General features: G+C 44.5%; 1 protein-coding gene across 4 annotated transcripts in view; it reads left to right on the top strand.

Moving 5' to 3' along the window:
• The window catches only part of Fam114a1 (family with sequence similarity 114 member A1), an 87,230-nt gene that overhangs the window by 55,993 nt on the left and 15,764 nt on the right, over positions 1–15,473 (top strand). For all 4 annotated transcript variants that reach the window (XM_045130302.1, XM_045130301.1, XM_045130303.1 and 1 more), the window contains 4 exons: positions 1,844–1,967; positions 8,017–8,108; positions 11,079–11,195; positions 13,441–13,580. In XM_045130302.1, the coding sequence (XP_044986237.1) occupies positions 1,844–1,967; positions 8,017–8,108; positions 11,079–11,195; positions 13,441–13,580 (473 nt within the window). The remainder of the gene's footprint in view (positions 1–1,843; positions 1,968–8,016; positions 8,109–11,078; positions 11,196–13,440; positions 13,581–15,473) is intronic.

Here is a 15,473-nt window from a genome sequence, read left to right as displayed (position 1 = left end):
ACAAGGGGGCGCACGCATCTGGGGCTCGTTTGCAGTGGCTGGAGGCCCTGGAGCACCCATTCTCTTTCTCCTTTTTTTTTCTCTCTCTTTCTCTGTCCAGTAAATTTTGGTTGACATGAGCCTCCTCTCCTCTAGACATCAAGATCTCAGGAGAGAAAAATGTGTCCTATGCATTAAGTGTGTATGTGTGTGTGTGTGTGTGTGTGTGTGTGCAGGAACCCATGGAGGCCAGAGACAGTCTTGCACATCATCATCCTTGGTAACACCTTCCACCCTGTTTATTGAGTTGTAGCTCACTGGCTGGCCAGTGAGTCCCAGAGATCCACCTATCTCCCTTCACAGTTTTGGGATTACAGCCGTGCTCAACCAAGCCTAGGATTTATTTTATTTATTTGTTTATTTACCTCTTAAATTTTATTTTTGAGAGAGAAAGAGGAAGAGATTGGACTGCTACGGCCTTTCAGCCACTGTGAACGAACTCTAGATGTATGCGCCCCCTTGTGTGCATGTGTGGCATTGCGCACTTGTGTCACTGAGCATCTGGCTATGTGGGTCCTGAAGATTCGAACATGTGTTCTTACAGTTTGCAGGCAAGCGCCTTAACCGCTAAGCCATCTCTCCAACCCCATTTTATTTTATTTATTTATTTGAAAGAGAGAGAGAAAGAGAGGGGGAGAGAGAGAGAGAATGGGCATGCCAGGGTCTCCAGCCATGCACATGAACTCCAGACACATGCACCACCTTGTGCATCTGGCTTATGTGGATACTAGGGAATCAAACCTGGGTTCTTAGGCTTTGCCAGCAAGCTCCTTAGCCACTCAGCCATCTCTCCAGCCCCAAGCCTGACATTTAAAAATATGTATATTATTTATTTATTAGAGAGCGAGAGAGTGAGTGGGAGAATGCGCCCAGGGCCTCTAGCCACTGCAGACGAACTTCAGACACATGCGCCACCGTGTGTATCTGGCTTACGTGAGTTCTGGGGAATCGAACCAAGGTCCTTTGGCAATCACAGGCAAGTGTTTAACCACTAAGCCAAGCATGACTTTTGTTTTTTGTTTTTGTTTTTTGAGGTAGGATTTCACTTTAGCCCAGGCTGACCTGGAATTCACTATGGAGTCTCAGGGTGGCCTTGAGCTGACGGCAATCCTCCTACCTCTGCCTCCTGAGTGCTGGGATTAAAGGCGTGTGCCACCATGCCTGCCAAGCCTGACATTTTTGACTTGGTACTGGGAAGGCACTCACATGCATCCTCACGCTTGTGAGGTAAGCACTTTGCCACCTGAGCTATCTGTCCAACCTCATCTTGTGCATTTTTGTAAATTTACTATAATAATTCATAGCTAGTAAGGACAGATGTGGCTCTATCTAATGCTTATGTATGTATTTACCTATAGATGCAGCACATATAATTTTTTGAGGGTAAGTATTTTAAGTAAATTCTTTTGCTTAGTCCTTCAAATGACCTTACATGGTAATACAGTTAATCCCTATTTTACAGATAAGGAAGCTAAGGAATTAAAGGTCACACGATTCTTGAGGAGCTGATATTTAAGCTGCTAAACTGTGTGTTTGGGTCATTGTAATTGAAGTTATCACCATTTACTTAGAATTTACTATACGCACTCGTACAATTTATTTATTTATTTTAATTAGAAAACTGAAGCTTATATAACCCACCCAAATGACAGTGAATAGAGAGAGTAGATCTAACCGGGGGTTGCTTTTCTGTCACACGGTGACAACTCACCCGGGCCTTCAGAAAACTGGGGACAGGTACATAGAAACATTATTAATGAGAAGAGATGACAGTTTTGCTGACCTACTTTTTTTTTTCCCCCAGGTTCAGTCATTTTTAGCATCACTGGATGGAGAGAAGCTAGAACTCTTAAAAAATGACCTAATTTCTATCAAAGACATCTTTGCAGCCAAAGAATTAGAGAGCGCCGAGAGTAAAGCAGAGCAAGGTAAAGGAAACGTGACAAGTTCGGGGCAGGCGGGGACCCAGCTCTCCCGACGTCCCCGCGTCCCTTCGGACAGGCTTATTTAATTCACACGCTCCTCCCGCGGGCATCCAGGGTGCCTGGTGCATCTGCTGTGGTGACAAGAGCTAGTCACGGTGATTTATGATCCTCTCTTTCACTGGCAAGGACTCCTGCCCTTTCCCTGGTGCCCAGCACAATCCCTGGCATGTCACTGGCACACAGTAAAAGGAAAAGCTTGGGTGAACAAAACAAAGTGCAATGTGCCCAGCCCGAGTGACCAGTCGATGTACCACCTTCCAGAGCTTTCCACACGGAAGTGGCTTAAGGTGATGAATGCTCACCGTGGGCAAACCTCACAGTGGATTTCTGTGGATGCGTCTGTTGTTCCTTTAGATTTATGTGTGAAGGAGTTGGAGGGTATTTGTCAGTGTCCTGCATTCCCCCCGAACAGTACAGTTCTGGAGAGTGGGAAGTATGGCCCATAGGTGGAATGCTTGTGGGAGACCCTGACTTCAGTTGCCAATGCCATACCAAAAAAAAAAAATTCTAAGCCCAGCACTCGGGAGGCTAAGGTGGGAGAATTGCTGTGAGTTCGAGGCCACCCTGAGAGTACATAGTGAATGCCATGTCAGCCTGGGCTAGAGCGAGACCCTACCTCAAAAACTAAAGGGAAAAAAAAATACAGTTCTAACAATGGTTGCACCATATTTCCCCAGTGTCCAGGGCATTATGTTTCAAGTCGACAATTACTGGAGTGACCAAAGTGCACATTTCCAATAGTCATCCCATCCAAAGTGACGTGAACCCTCAGAAGACAACCAGCTATTTTGTAACTAGAAAGCTTCCTTGAGATTCTCTCAGAGTTACACATAATCCCAGAGTCAAGCATTGGCCATGTGCACACAGGTTAATTTTTTAAATATTAATTTCATTTTTATCTGTTTATTTGAGAGAGAAAGACAGAGAGTAGGCATGCCAGGGCATCCAGCCACTGCAAACAAACTTTAGACACATGTCACCCTGTACATCTGGGTTATGTGGGTCGTGGGGAATCGAACCTGGGTCCTTTGGCTTTGCAGGCAAGCGCCTTAACCACTAAGCCATCTCTCCAGCCCTAGGTTAATTTTTTTCACCCCAAACTCAGTAACAAGTACCACGGTACATATGGCTTGGGTGGGTTACATGGGAAGGCAGGGGAGCCACAGACACGCGCTGGCTGCTCAGAGACCTTTGGCCACATTTCCACCACTTTGTTGATCTTGAATTGTGCAGACTTTCTGGAAACAGGTCTTTTACCTATATAATAGAAACAATGATATGTATGCACAGAGGCTGTTGTAAGGATCAAATTAAACGCTGTATGTAAAAAAACTTAGCTTACAGCACCTGGCACACAGAACCAAATTGTTAGCTGTTTTTATTAGTATTTAACCTGTCGATACAATGGCAGGAAAGTGTGAAAGGCAGACTAGATTGCAGCTTGTTTATGGTGCTTTCATTACCACCATGCAGAGGAATGGTAATGTGCATTCATGCCCTCACGTCGCTGGAAGCGTTTTGTCCCCTGGTGTATTACATACCTTTAATCAAAGTTCAAACAGAAGAGCTCGTATGCTTGAGCCTTGGTGCTGAGGGCAAACGTATTCTAAGCATTCATAGGCTTTCCTTTAATCACTGTTTCCCCTCTTTGGCCCCACACTCTGACCTTACGTGCCTACACTGTAATGAGATTTATGCTCATTGCATCAAAATAAAGGAATCAATTATACTGAAGCATAGAATGAGGTCAGTAGCCGAGACAGTTGGGGAATAATTTTGGCTTTTTTTTTTTTTTTTTTTTTTTTAGTCTTTGTATGTTTCTAGAAAAGTCACCCAAGACGACAGTCTTGTTTGTCTAATTAAGAAAGTAGAATTCTAGCTGTCAAAAGTCACGCAGCACACATTGTGAGCCCAAGAGAAGCTTAATTGGAAGCGGGGATGGAGCTTGCTTGGCAGCGCACTTCTCTAGCGTGCCCTGGGCTCCACCCTCACTACCACACAAGCTGAGCATGGTGGCACAGGCCTGTAAATCCCAGCATTGAACTCTACTGCCAGCACTGGGGAGGTGGAGGCAGGAGAATCAGAAGTTCAGGGTCATCCTTACCGTACAGCAAGTTCAAGGCTAACCTGGGATACATGACCCTGGCTAAAAATAAATAAATGAATACATACCCAATAGATGCTCCCCTCCCAGATTAACAACCACCCAAAACAATTGCCCTTCAAGCTTCAGGAAGCCTGAGGTGGACCTGGATCCTATTGGGCACGTCATTCAGAAAAGATTGAAAACAGACCCTAAAATTCCCCTAAACATCAGCAATATTGTTACCAGGGCAAGCTCAAATAGTATTGTGTTCCTCTCTGGATACTGCTCCTTGGAGCGGAAACTTAATTCTGGCAGTGTAAATAGAAAATGTTACTATAGATGAAGTGTTCCTTTTTAGAATTTTTTTATTTATTTGAGAGACAGGAAGAGAGAGCGAGAGAGAGATAAAGAGGCAAATAGAGAGAGAATGGGCATAGCAGGGCTTCCAGCCACTGCAAACAAACTCCACACACACATGCCACCTTGTGCATCTGGCTTACGTAGGTACTGGGGAATTGAACCTGGGTCCTTAGGCTTCAAAGGCAAGCGCCTTAACCACTGAGCCATCTCTCCAGCCCAGTGTGTTCCCTTTTCAGTGTAGAAGTTCATTCAGTATGTTGAGGGTTTTTTTTCTAATAACACACATACACACACACACACAAATTGAAGTGTTGAACAGTATGCCTTAAAAAATGATAAATGACAAAATCCTATTACCTAATATATCCATTTTCCCCAAAGGGCATCTCCAGATTATCAAAACACTATTAATTTTAATTAACTCAATTCAATAAATAGATGTCACTTAGACACTTAATGAAGCAAGAGAAGGAAAGAACAGAGGTGTTGTCATTAAATCAACCTGATTATGATGGAGTGTCACAGCTCCAGAAACACTGAGGGGCTGTGCCAAAGAGACAGAAAAAAAAAGTCTTACCAGTGGGGTAAGCAGAAAAATTCAGGAGCAAAATTCCGAGAGAATCCAAAGCATTTTCACTATTTTTCTTTCTTTCTTTATTTTAAAGCACTTACATTCCCAAATGCTTCTAACAACGAAGTAACTTATTTGGTTGTCTCAGAAAATGTAATAAAGTGTCATTTTTAGATAAATTTCACATCAGTCTCCTGTGCATTGAATAGCATTAGTTAATGGTTTGCCTGTTTATCTTTCCAGCAGCGTGTAATTTTATCACACCACCATGGCTCCCTAATTTGGTTTACCATGGCTGCGAGGAGATTTTGAAAGGCCATTTTCTGTTTTCATTGCCTCGGGGAGCACCTTCCTGGCCATGTAGACAGAGCTGCATTAGCAGGAAGTCTTTGTTGGAACATTTATCATCATCTGTTGTTATCTACTTGCAATTTTCTCTGTGACTTCTCTCCCCTCCCCCAAATATTTGCAAAAAGTTATTGGAAAATATTTGATAGGATTAATTGAAATTTAAAAGCTGGAGTGACCTGAGGTACTTTGTGTTCTAATTTAGCTTCCTGCCAACTCTGTTTAATCTTCCTCTGTTTATTCCTGTGTGGTGCTTTTATTAGTTACTTGCTTGTTGCTGGGACAAAATACCCAACCGGAGTCAGGTTAGGGAAGGAAAGGGGTTGATTTGGGCATGCAGTTTCAAGGAGACGGTTTTCATCGTGGTAGGAGCCCACAGCCCGGGCCACATCATCACCCCAGCCAGGAGGAAGCAGAGGGGGTTAGAGGGACTGGGGCTGTGACACCTCAAGGCCCACCCACAATGACACACTTCCTCAAGCAAGGCTCTCTCCTAAGCCTTCTCGGTCAGTGTGGCCAACTACGGAGGAACTGTCCAAACACGTGAGTCTATGGGGGGGGGGGGCGGATTTTACATCAAAACCACCAGAGGTGTGTACCACTTTATTTGCCTAAAAAGTCTCCACTTTTTTTGTTTGTTTGTTTGTTTTTCAACATAAGGTCTCACTCTAGCCCAGGCTAACCTGGAATTCACTATGTAGTCTTGGGGTGGCCTCCAACTCACGGTGATCCTCCTATGGCTGCTTCCTGAGTGCTGGGATTAAAGGCATGTGCCACCACACCCATCTAAAAATCTCCATTTTTACAAAACACTGCCACTTTGATACATTTGGCCTTTATAGCAACTCTAAAAAGGAGAGGTGTGGCTCTGTAATAGAACATGGTATAGCATACCCAGAGCTCTAGGTTTGACCCCCAGCACCCCTTCCAAAAACAAACAGCATAAAATAAATGAGAGAAGTGCGGCGTTTTATTTTCCTGAATTTACAGAGGAAAAATGGAAACCAAGGAATCCTGTGACTGGTTTTAGGCCACAGAGCCACTAAATGCCGGAGGTAGGGTGGAACTGTAAGTCTGAGTTTAGAGCTCTTTGCTCCCTCACACAGAATGAGCCCCAGCCAGGTTCAGAATGAGACCTTGTCAATGATGCTCAGGTATGGGCACCCTGCCTCTCTCGTGTTTGCCCCAAGACCTTTGATGAGCAGCTTTTTTTTTTCTCTCTCTCTCTTAGTTGCCTACCAATAATATTATTTTATTTTATGATATATTAACCTAATATATATTACAAATGTCACATGTAATTGGTATATTGTTGTGTAATATATTATTATGTTATCAACTCAATAAGCATTCGATACCTGTTTTGTGACAGACACTGGATTAGATGCCCTGAATTTAGGAGTGAGTTAAACAAATCCTCTGTGCCTTTAGATAGCTTCTAGCCTGAAAAAACAGATCAGTAAGAAGTATTATGGGGAAAAAAAAACAAAAACAAATAAAAAATAAGCCGGGCGTGGTGGCGCATGCCTTTAATCCCAGCACTCGGGAGGCAGAGGTAAGAGGATCGTTGTGAGTTCCAGGCCACCCTGAGACTACATAGTGAGTTCCAGGTGAGCCTGAGCTAGAGCAAGACTTTACCTCAAGAAACAAACAAACAAAAAGTCTTCTAGGGGGCTGAGGTTATAGCTCAGTCAGTAAAGGGTTTAGCTCATAAGTATGAGAACCTGAGTTTGAGCCCCGGAACCCACATGAAAAAATGTCACGTGTGGCAGCTTGTGACTATCGTGGGATCCCTGGGGCTTGCTGGACAGCTACTGTAGCCTGAGTGGCAAGTTCCAGGCCCATGAGAGACCATGTATGAACAACAGCAAAAAAAAAAAAAAAAAAAAGAGGGGCTGGAGAGATGGCTTAGCGGTTCAGCGCTTGCCTGTGAAGCCTAAGAACTCCGCTTTGAGGCTCGATTCCCCAGGACCCACGTTAGCCAGATGCACAAGGGGGCGCACGCATCTGGAGTTCATTTGCAGTGGCTGGAAGCCATGGTGTGCCCATTTCTCTCTCTCTCTGTGCCTCTTTCTCTCTCTGTCTGTCGCTCTCAAATGAATAAATAAACAAAAGAGAGAGAGAGAGACAGTCCCTGAGGGATGAAACAAGAGGCTGTCCTCTGATCTCCACACATAGACGCACCCATACAAATACATCTGCACACACGTGCTCACACACAAACAGATCATAAGACCAAACGGGTACCCTAGGAGACCTTGGGAGATTTCTCCAGAGAGGTGGCGTGACCTCCAGGTACACACCCCACTGGCCATTCATCTGTTCAGGCCTTCTTGGCAAACAGCTGTGGACCACCTGCAGCTGTGTGCCCCCTTGTCACCTCGAGCTGGGGTGCCCCCATGCCAGTGGCCTACAGCCTCAGCAGGCAACCTGCCGCCTCCTGGCTGTGCTGAGTGATGGGCAAGGTGACATCCATCTTCCCCGGGGAAGCTCCAGGACACACTGCCTCAGCCTCCGTGTCGTCAGCCCTGGGCGCAGGCTTGGGGACGCAGGTGGCGGGGATCTGCCACATTCCGAAGACTGAAGGATAAATCTCGCTTCTTTCTTCTGTTGCCTTCCATTTCTAGGCCTAGAAGAGAAGGGGGAAGAATTTGCCCGCATGCTCACTGAGCTTCTCTTTGAATTACACGTGGCTGCCACGCCTGACAAGCTCAATAAGGTCAGAACCATGTGATTCTATGTCTTGGCTTTTAAAGGGGGCTGGAAGTTAGTCTCAGCTGTAAAATATCAGAGAGCCATGTTAAAAAAAAATCCAAACCCCTTATGACGTGGTGGCGGGGGGAAGCAGAGAGTTTGAGGTCAGCAGTTAAGACTGGAGGAAGAGACACCTAATACAGAACATGCAAGACTGTCATAAGACTTGTGTTTTTTTAATAATATTTTTATTTTCACTTATTTGGCAGAGAAAGAGGGGGAGAGAGAGAGAGAGATTGAGAATGGGCACGACAGGGCCTCCAGCCACTGCAAATGAACTCCAGACACATGCACCCCCTTGTGCATCTGGCTAACGTGGGTCCTGGGGAATCGAACCTGGGTCCTTTGGCTTTGCAGGCAAGCACCTTAACTGTTAAGCCACCTCTCCAGCCCAAGACTTGTTTTTTATAGTTTTTCTACTTATTACCTTGTGACCTTGAATAAGTCATTTATCCTCCCATGGTGAAATAGAATATATGGTCAGAGAAGTTTTGTTTTTTTTTTTTTTTTTTTTTTTTCAGGATAAGATACAAAATCATCATGGGATTTTTGAAAGTCCACCCTCCATCAACACCTTTTTATTTATTTTTTTATTCCTTTATTTATTATTTGAAGGAGAAAGAGACAGAAAGAGAGAGAATGGGCGCACCAGGGCCTCCAGCCATTGCAAACAAACTCCAGTTCATGTGCCACTTTGTGCATCTGGCTTACATGGGTCCTGGGGAATGATAGAATCTTGGTCCTTAGGCTTCACAGGCAAGTGTTTTAACCACTAAGCCATCTCTCCAGCCCCATCAACACCTTTTAAGGAGCTATGCCAGAATTTGGCAGAGAGGAAAAGAGAGGTAGGCGACAGACAGACAGACAGATCAGCTAGGTAAGCCTCCTACCTGGGCAGCTGCTGCTACATTATATGTCAGAACATCCCAGCTTTAATATTCCAGGTCTCGGTAATAGTATCCTAGCAGGTAATAATATCCCAGTATGTGTTGCGTAGTGTATAGGGTCTGGCTGTGGGATTTCTTAAGAGGACACTGATCATTAATTACTCAAAGCTATGTGATGGGTTTTTTTTTTTCTTCTCTCTCTCTTTCATCCTTTCTTGTTGCATAGCAAGCAGTGATTTACATAAGCACTCACTTATCAAAGTGGGTGAAGAAATGGCAGAATGAGTTAGCGAGGTGTCGAGATGAGTAATTTCTTTATCTCCATGAGGGGTCACTGATCGATCCTGGACAGGCCAGTGACTTGAAATTGCCCCATCTATCTCTGTGCAGCCCCACTGCTAGGAGGGGCTTGTGGAGACTTCACAATGACACTGCCTTATTTACATAGGGTCAGCCTTTATCCCTAAAAAAGAAACATCAGAGACAGTTGTGGTAGAACGTTTCTTCCCAAATCTGCCAGGTATCCACTTGCCATTCAACGCGCCCACATGCTAAACTTTGCATGTGAGCTTTCGGCTCGGTCACTTCGGCACACGCCGACCAACAGCTTGTATTTAAGCAAGCTGCCCCAGTGATGTTGCAAAACCTGCACGAGTGTGCCCGTTCTGTAGATCTGGGAAATGGCAGACTAGGGGGGAGCTTTCCCCAGCTTTCATGTAGCCACGATCCTGGAGGTCACGGGGTGCTGGCACTGCACCCACGTAAAGTTGAACTGGACGCAGAGCCTCGCCAGGTCTGTCCAGTGGCTCCTCCCCTCCCACCCCGAGATGGGAAGGCCTGCGGTAAGTCAGCGTGCTACTTTATTTATTAGGTCGCTGAAACGTGCAGGCCTCCAGGAGACACGGCAGATGAATAAAGAAAGTTCCTTTAGCCATGGGCCACGCTAAATGTCTAGGCTGTACAGGAACGAGTACTGTCATTCTTTTTATAGCTGGCCATGGACCATGAAAAAGCACGCTACAGAGTTTGAAATGCGTTTGTCATTTTTGTTTCCATTGAATATGCTTCTTTTAAATGCCTTTTCAAAGTCCTCAGTGGACTGGGGTGATGGCTCTGTGGTTAAAGGTGCTGGCCTGCAACCTGCTGGCCTGGGTTCGATTCTCCAGTACCTACACAAATCCAGACGCACAAAGTGGCGCATGCATCTGGAGTTTGTTTGCAGTGGAAAGAGGCCTTGGTGTGCCCATGTGTGCTCTCTCTCTCTCTTTCTGCTCATCAATGAACAAACTTATTTTTTTAAAGGTCACCAGGCTCTGCAATGTCCTCAGGATACTTTCCGTTCCACTCACTTTTCCTAGTTTATTTTTCCCCTAAGCAGGCTTATTTTTAAGAAATGGACCCAGCACATTTTTTGCATGTGTATGTGTTTGTAATATGCAAGCATTTGTGTTGTGTGTTCATGTGTATGTGCATGTGTATGTAGAGACCAGTGGTCAGTGTCAGGTGACTTCAATCACTCTCCACCTGTTTTTCTTTGTTTTGTTTTTTGAGACAGGGCCTCTCACTGGATCCAGAGCTCACTAGTCCTAGACTTGATAACCAAGCCCTAGGGAGCATCCTGCTGCTGTGTCCCTAGCACTAAGATTGTAGATGACTGAGCCTTCTCCCCAACCACCACTGTCCCCATCAGCTCTTTGTTTTTTAAATATTTTTATTTATTTATTTGCAAACAGAGAGTGAGAGAGAATGGGCATGTCAGGGCCTTCAGCCACTGCAAAGGGACTCCAGATGCATGTGCTACTTTGTGCATCTGGCTTTTCGTGAGTAGTGGGGACTTGAACCCGGTCATTAGGCTTTGTAGGCAAGTGCCTTAACTGCCGAGCCATCTCTCCATCCTCCCCCCTCCCTCCAAAATCAGCTCTTTCTAAACAGACTCAGATCTACCCTGGAGATTCAGAGCAACTCAACTCTGATCTCAGGGTTGGTATGATTTGGTTTGCCTGCTTGCACGGCAAACTCCGTGTTTGATCGGGGTGGGGCCATTGCAGGCCATGAAGAAGGCTCATGACTGGGTGGAAGAGGATCAAGCTGTAGCAGCTGTAAATGTGGCCCAAGAGTCAGAGGAGGAAGCAAAGAAGGAAGAAAAGAGAACCAAGACCGTGGAGGTACGTACATTCCTTCTAGAGTGTTCACCGAAAGGGTTACTAACAGCTTAATTTCAACCGGGAAGTTTCTTTTTCATTTGTCTCCTTCCCCGCATTCACAGAATGAGTAAGAATATGTTAGGCACTACACGGTGTATCTCATGAGAATCTGTGGTTTAGCATAGATTCCCAAAGCTTTTCTCCATGGCTGTATGACTATAAGTTAAAGGGGAGAAGTTCTTTAGGAATATAATTGATTTATATTTAGAATAAATCTCTATCTTATGTGCAATTGTGTTACTATAAAATGCCTTTATGTTCCATAACTAATGAGGTAATTGTTTGTTTGTTTGTTTTTTCACGGTAGAGTCTTACTCTAGCCCAGGCTGACCTGTAATTCACTATGTAGTCTCAGGGTGGCCTTGAACTCACAGCGATCCTCCTACCTCTGCCTCCCAAGTGCTGAGATTAAAGGCATGCGCCACCACACCTGGCTAATTTTTTTTTTAATTGTTATTCCCAGGACCTCTCTGTAGTTAAATAGATTTATGTGTGCATACTTTATGTCCTGTGTTCAAAAAAGCCATTTGCGGGCTGGAGAGATGGCTTAGCGGTTAAGCGCTTGCCTGTGAAGCCTAAGGACCCCGGTTCGAGGCTCGGTTCCCCAGGTCCCACGTTAGCCAGATGCACAAGGGGGCGCACGCGTCTGGAGTTCGTTTGCAGTGGCTGGAAGCCCTGGCGCGCCCATTCTATCTCTCCCTCTATCTGTCTTTCTCCCTGTGTCTGTCGCTCTCAAATAAATAAATAAACAAAAAATATTTGAAAAAAAAAGCCATTTGCAATAACTTTCCCTTATGTTGAATTTTAATTTCAAAGCAAGCACCTAAGTTAGATCATCTAAGACAGTATGCACATTGAGGTGTATTTATTCAACCTCCATCCACCCACCTCCTCCAGCACCTGACTTTTGAGTGTCCAGCATTGCTGCAGCTGTCAAGGACACAAACATGAATAGGCTTGTTATTTTCTTGGGGACCTGGCAGCATCTCCATTTGTGACAACATTTCACTTAGACAAGTTCTAAACATGTCTGTAGTCATCACATGAACTTTTCATACTGGCTGCTTTGTTACTGAGACTTACACCATACATCTATCACACCATTGCAGAAAAGCTGGCAGACAGAATATAAGAGTCAAGGGCTGGAGAGATGGTTTAGCGGTTAAGCGCTTGCCTGTGAAGCCTAAGGACCCCGGTTCGAGGCTCGGTTCCCCAGGTCCCACGTTAGCCAGATGCATAAGGGGGCGCACACGTCTGGAGTTCGTTTGCAGAGGCTGGAAGCCCTGGCGCGCCCATTCTCTCTCTCTCCCTCTATCTGTATTTCTCTCTGTCCGTTGCTCTCAAATAAATAAATAAATAAAAATTAAAATTCTAAAAACAAAAAACAAAAAAACAGTCAACGAATGCTTGCATGACTGGCTTCTAGATACAAAATGGCCATGCTAGTTCACGGTCTCACAGTGGCTGGTGCTACTTACACAAAACCTGCATAATAGGAGGGGACAAATGATGACATCAGAATAGAAGAGTTGGAAGGAAGAGATTCAGTGTGTGTGTGGGGGGGGGGATTTGTAAGGAGGAAAAGGGAGGGTAGTGGGAGGGGAGTGTGATCATGGCATATTGACTATATATATGGAAGTTTTCAATAAAAAGTAAAAAAAAAAAATAGAATCCTATCTAAGGCTGGGAAGGTGGTTCAGTACTTAAAGGTACATGCTTACAGAGTCTGCTGGCCTAGATTTGATTCCCCAGTAGTTACTACAAAGGCAGATACCCAAAGAGGCATGGAAAGAGGCCTTGGTGCACCTGGTCTCTATCTTCCTTCTCTCTGTCTCTCTCCATATAAATAAAAGTGTTTTTTGAAAAAGAAATATATCACCTAGGGGTCAGGGGTATAGCTTTGTGATACAATGTGACTTAGCATTGTGTCATTAAATTTTTTTTTTATTTATTTGAGAGAGAGAGAGAGAGAGAGAGAGAAAATGGGCACACCAGGGCCTCCAGCCACGGCAAATGAGCTCCGGGTGCATGTGCCCCCTTGTGCATCCGGCTTACATGGGTGCTGGGGAATTGAACCTGGGTCCTTTGGCTCTACAGGCAAATGCTGTAACCACTAAGCCATCCCTCCAGCCCCAGTGTATTTTAATGTCTCAGGGCTTTTTGCAGAGCATCTGCTCAGTGAGTCATGTTCTTGCGCTCATTTCAGGAGGTCTGTATGCTGTCCATTGAAAGTCTGGCTGAAGTAACTGCTCGTTGCATCGAGCAGCTTCATAAAGTCGCAGAATTAATTCTTCACGGACAAGAAGAAGAAAAATCTGCTCAGGACCAAGCAAAAGTTCTGATCAAGTAAATACCACTTCCATTCTGATGTTTTGAATTATGCATATAATTGTATCTGCACACGCATACACCCTGAGCAACTAAAGATTCAGATTTCATGCCGGCTAATTCCATTATCCTATGGTCATCATAAGAAGTAAAGGCTCCCTTAAGAAATGTATTATACAACAAGAGGAAGAATTAATTAGGCACCCTAGGAATTATTTATGAGGAGATTTAAGAGAAGACACACTAAACTCTTCAGAGCTGTGAGACTATTTATTTCAACAGATCAAAGTCTTAGAAGTTCTGACCTTTGAGAGTAATTATATTTTCAACATACTGTACCAACAGAGAAAGAATGCTCTCTCATAACTTCTCAGCTAGCTTCACACAAACAGGCAAACACTCTGCCATTCCCAGGGACTTGTGCCATCTGTGTGTGCCCTGTCCTCTAGAGCTGGTGGCTGCTGGCACAAGCCAGCTCACTGGGGCTGCATTTGTGAGCCTATGCGTTATCATGGTTCTCGTTCTTCAATAAAAAGTTGTTATTAGCTGGGCGTGGTGGTGCATGCCTTTAATCCCAGCACTCGGGAGGCAGAGGTAGGAGGATCGCCATGAGTTCAAGGCGACCCTGAGACTACAGAGTTAATTCCAGGTCATCCTGGACCAGAGTGAGACCCTACCTCGAAAAATTAAAAAATAAAAAAAGAAAAACCAAAAAGTTGTTATTAGTGTAGGGCTATAAAATATGTATAAATGTAAGTGTGTCTATGCACATAGAAATAGTTGGCATGGAATCTTCTTGAAATATCACTGGACAGGTGGTTCAGCATTTAAAGATGCTGGTAAAGTCTGCCAACTCAGGGTTCAATTCCTGAGCTACCCACAAAGTCTAGAGGCAAAAAGTGGTGCACGTGTCTGATGTTCACTTGTAGCTACAAGAGGCCCTGGTACACACACACACACACACAAACACACACACACACACACACACACACGTGCACATACGCATGCAACATGTGCAATATTTTTTTTTAAGTATAGAACTCAAAAATAAGCCATTAACTTTTATACACATGACTATATATTATGGTACAGAAAATTAGCACATGTTCAAATGTGGTCCCATTATCATTAAGACAGAGGAACCCAAATAAATTCCCCAGAAAAATTCACTGGGGAACACACACATTCAGTACTTGCATTCACTTTACCAACTAGCTAACTTTTACTTATATTGCATTCAACAGGCAAATTAGGGAGTGCGTTTTTAGTTTAAGCACCTGCCAGAAAGTGCTGGTGGCACTTTTCCTTACTTTATGTCTAAATATGTCAAAATGAGAAATGTTATAAGAACAATCTGCCCATGTAAAATTCGTAGCAAGATGATGTCCTTCATTCAGTGTATGACAGAAAAAGGAAAGGTCAGAACAGGAAAAATTTCAGATACCAAAGACAGGTTCTAGTTACTGTTTTGTGTTGATGATTTTGGTATGAAAAAAAGGGGCTGGGCTTCAGAAGGCCTTGAGTGTATGTGTACCAGGACCTAGTCCTTAGCGACCCTCATGTCCAGCCCTGACTGTCCCAATCTTACCAAGCCACACTATCTCCTTTCGGTGTGTACAGTGACTATCCTTCCACCTCCCATCCAAGGACACACGTGGCCTGGCTGTGGGCTGTCTCCTGGCCTTCCTGACAAGGCTTTCTGCAGACAAACTTCAGATGGATGTGTGCCTTGAGATAGTGCGTCAAACCCAAATTCACAGGGCTGTTGGTATAGCTCAGCGGTAGAGTATTGGCCTAGCGTATGTGAGACCCTGCATTTAGCCCTCAGTTTTACAAAAAGCAAATAAAAATCCCCAAAGACATAGGTTAGATATGGTCCCTACTTGTCAAAACCCTTATCTCTACTGAATT

The sequence above is a fragment of the Jaculus jaculus genome, chromosome 11 (genome assembly GCF_020740685.1).
Source record: "Jaculus jaculus isolate mJacJac1 chromosome 11, mJacJac1.mat.Y.cur, whole genome shotgun sequence".
Lineage (NCBI taxonomy): Eukaryota > Metazoa > Chordata > Mammalia > Rodentia > Dipodidae > Jaculus > Jaculus jaculus.
This window is presented reverse-complemented; position numbering and strand designations above follow the sequence as displayed.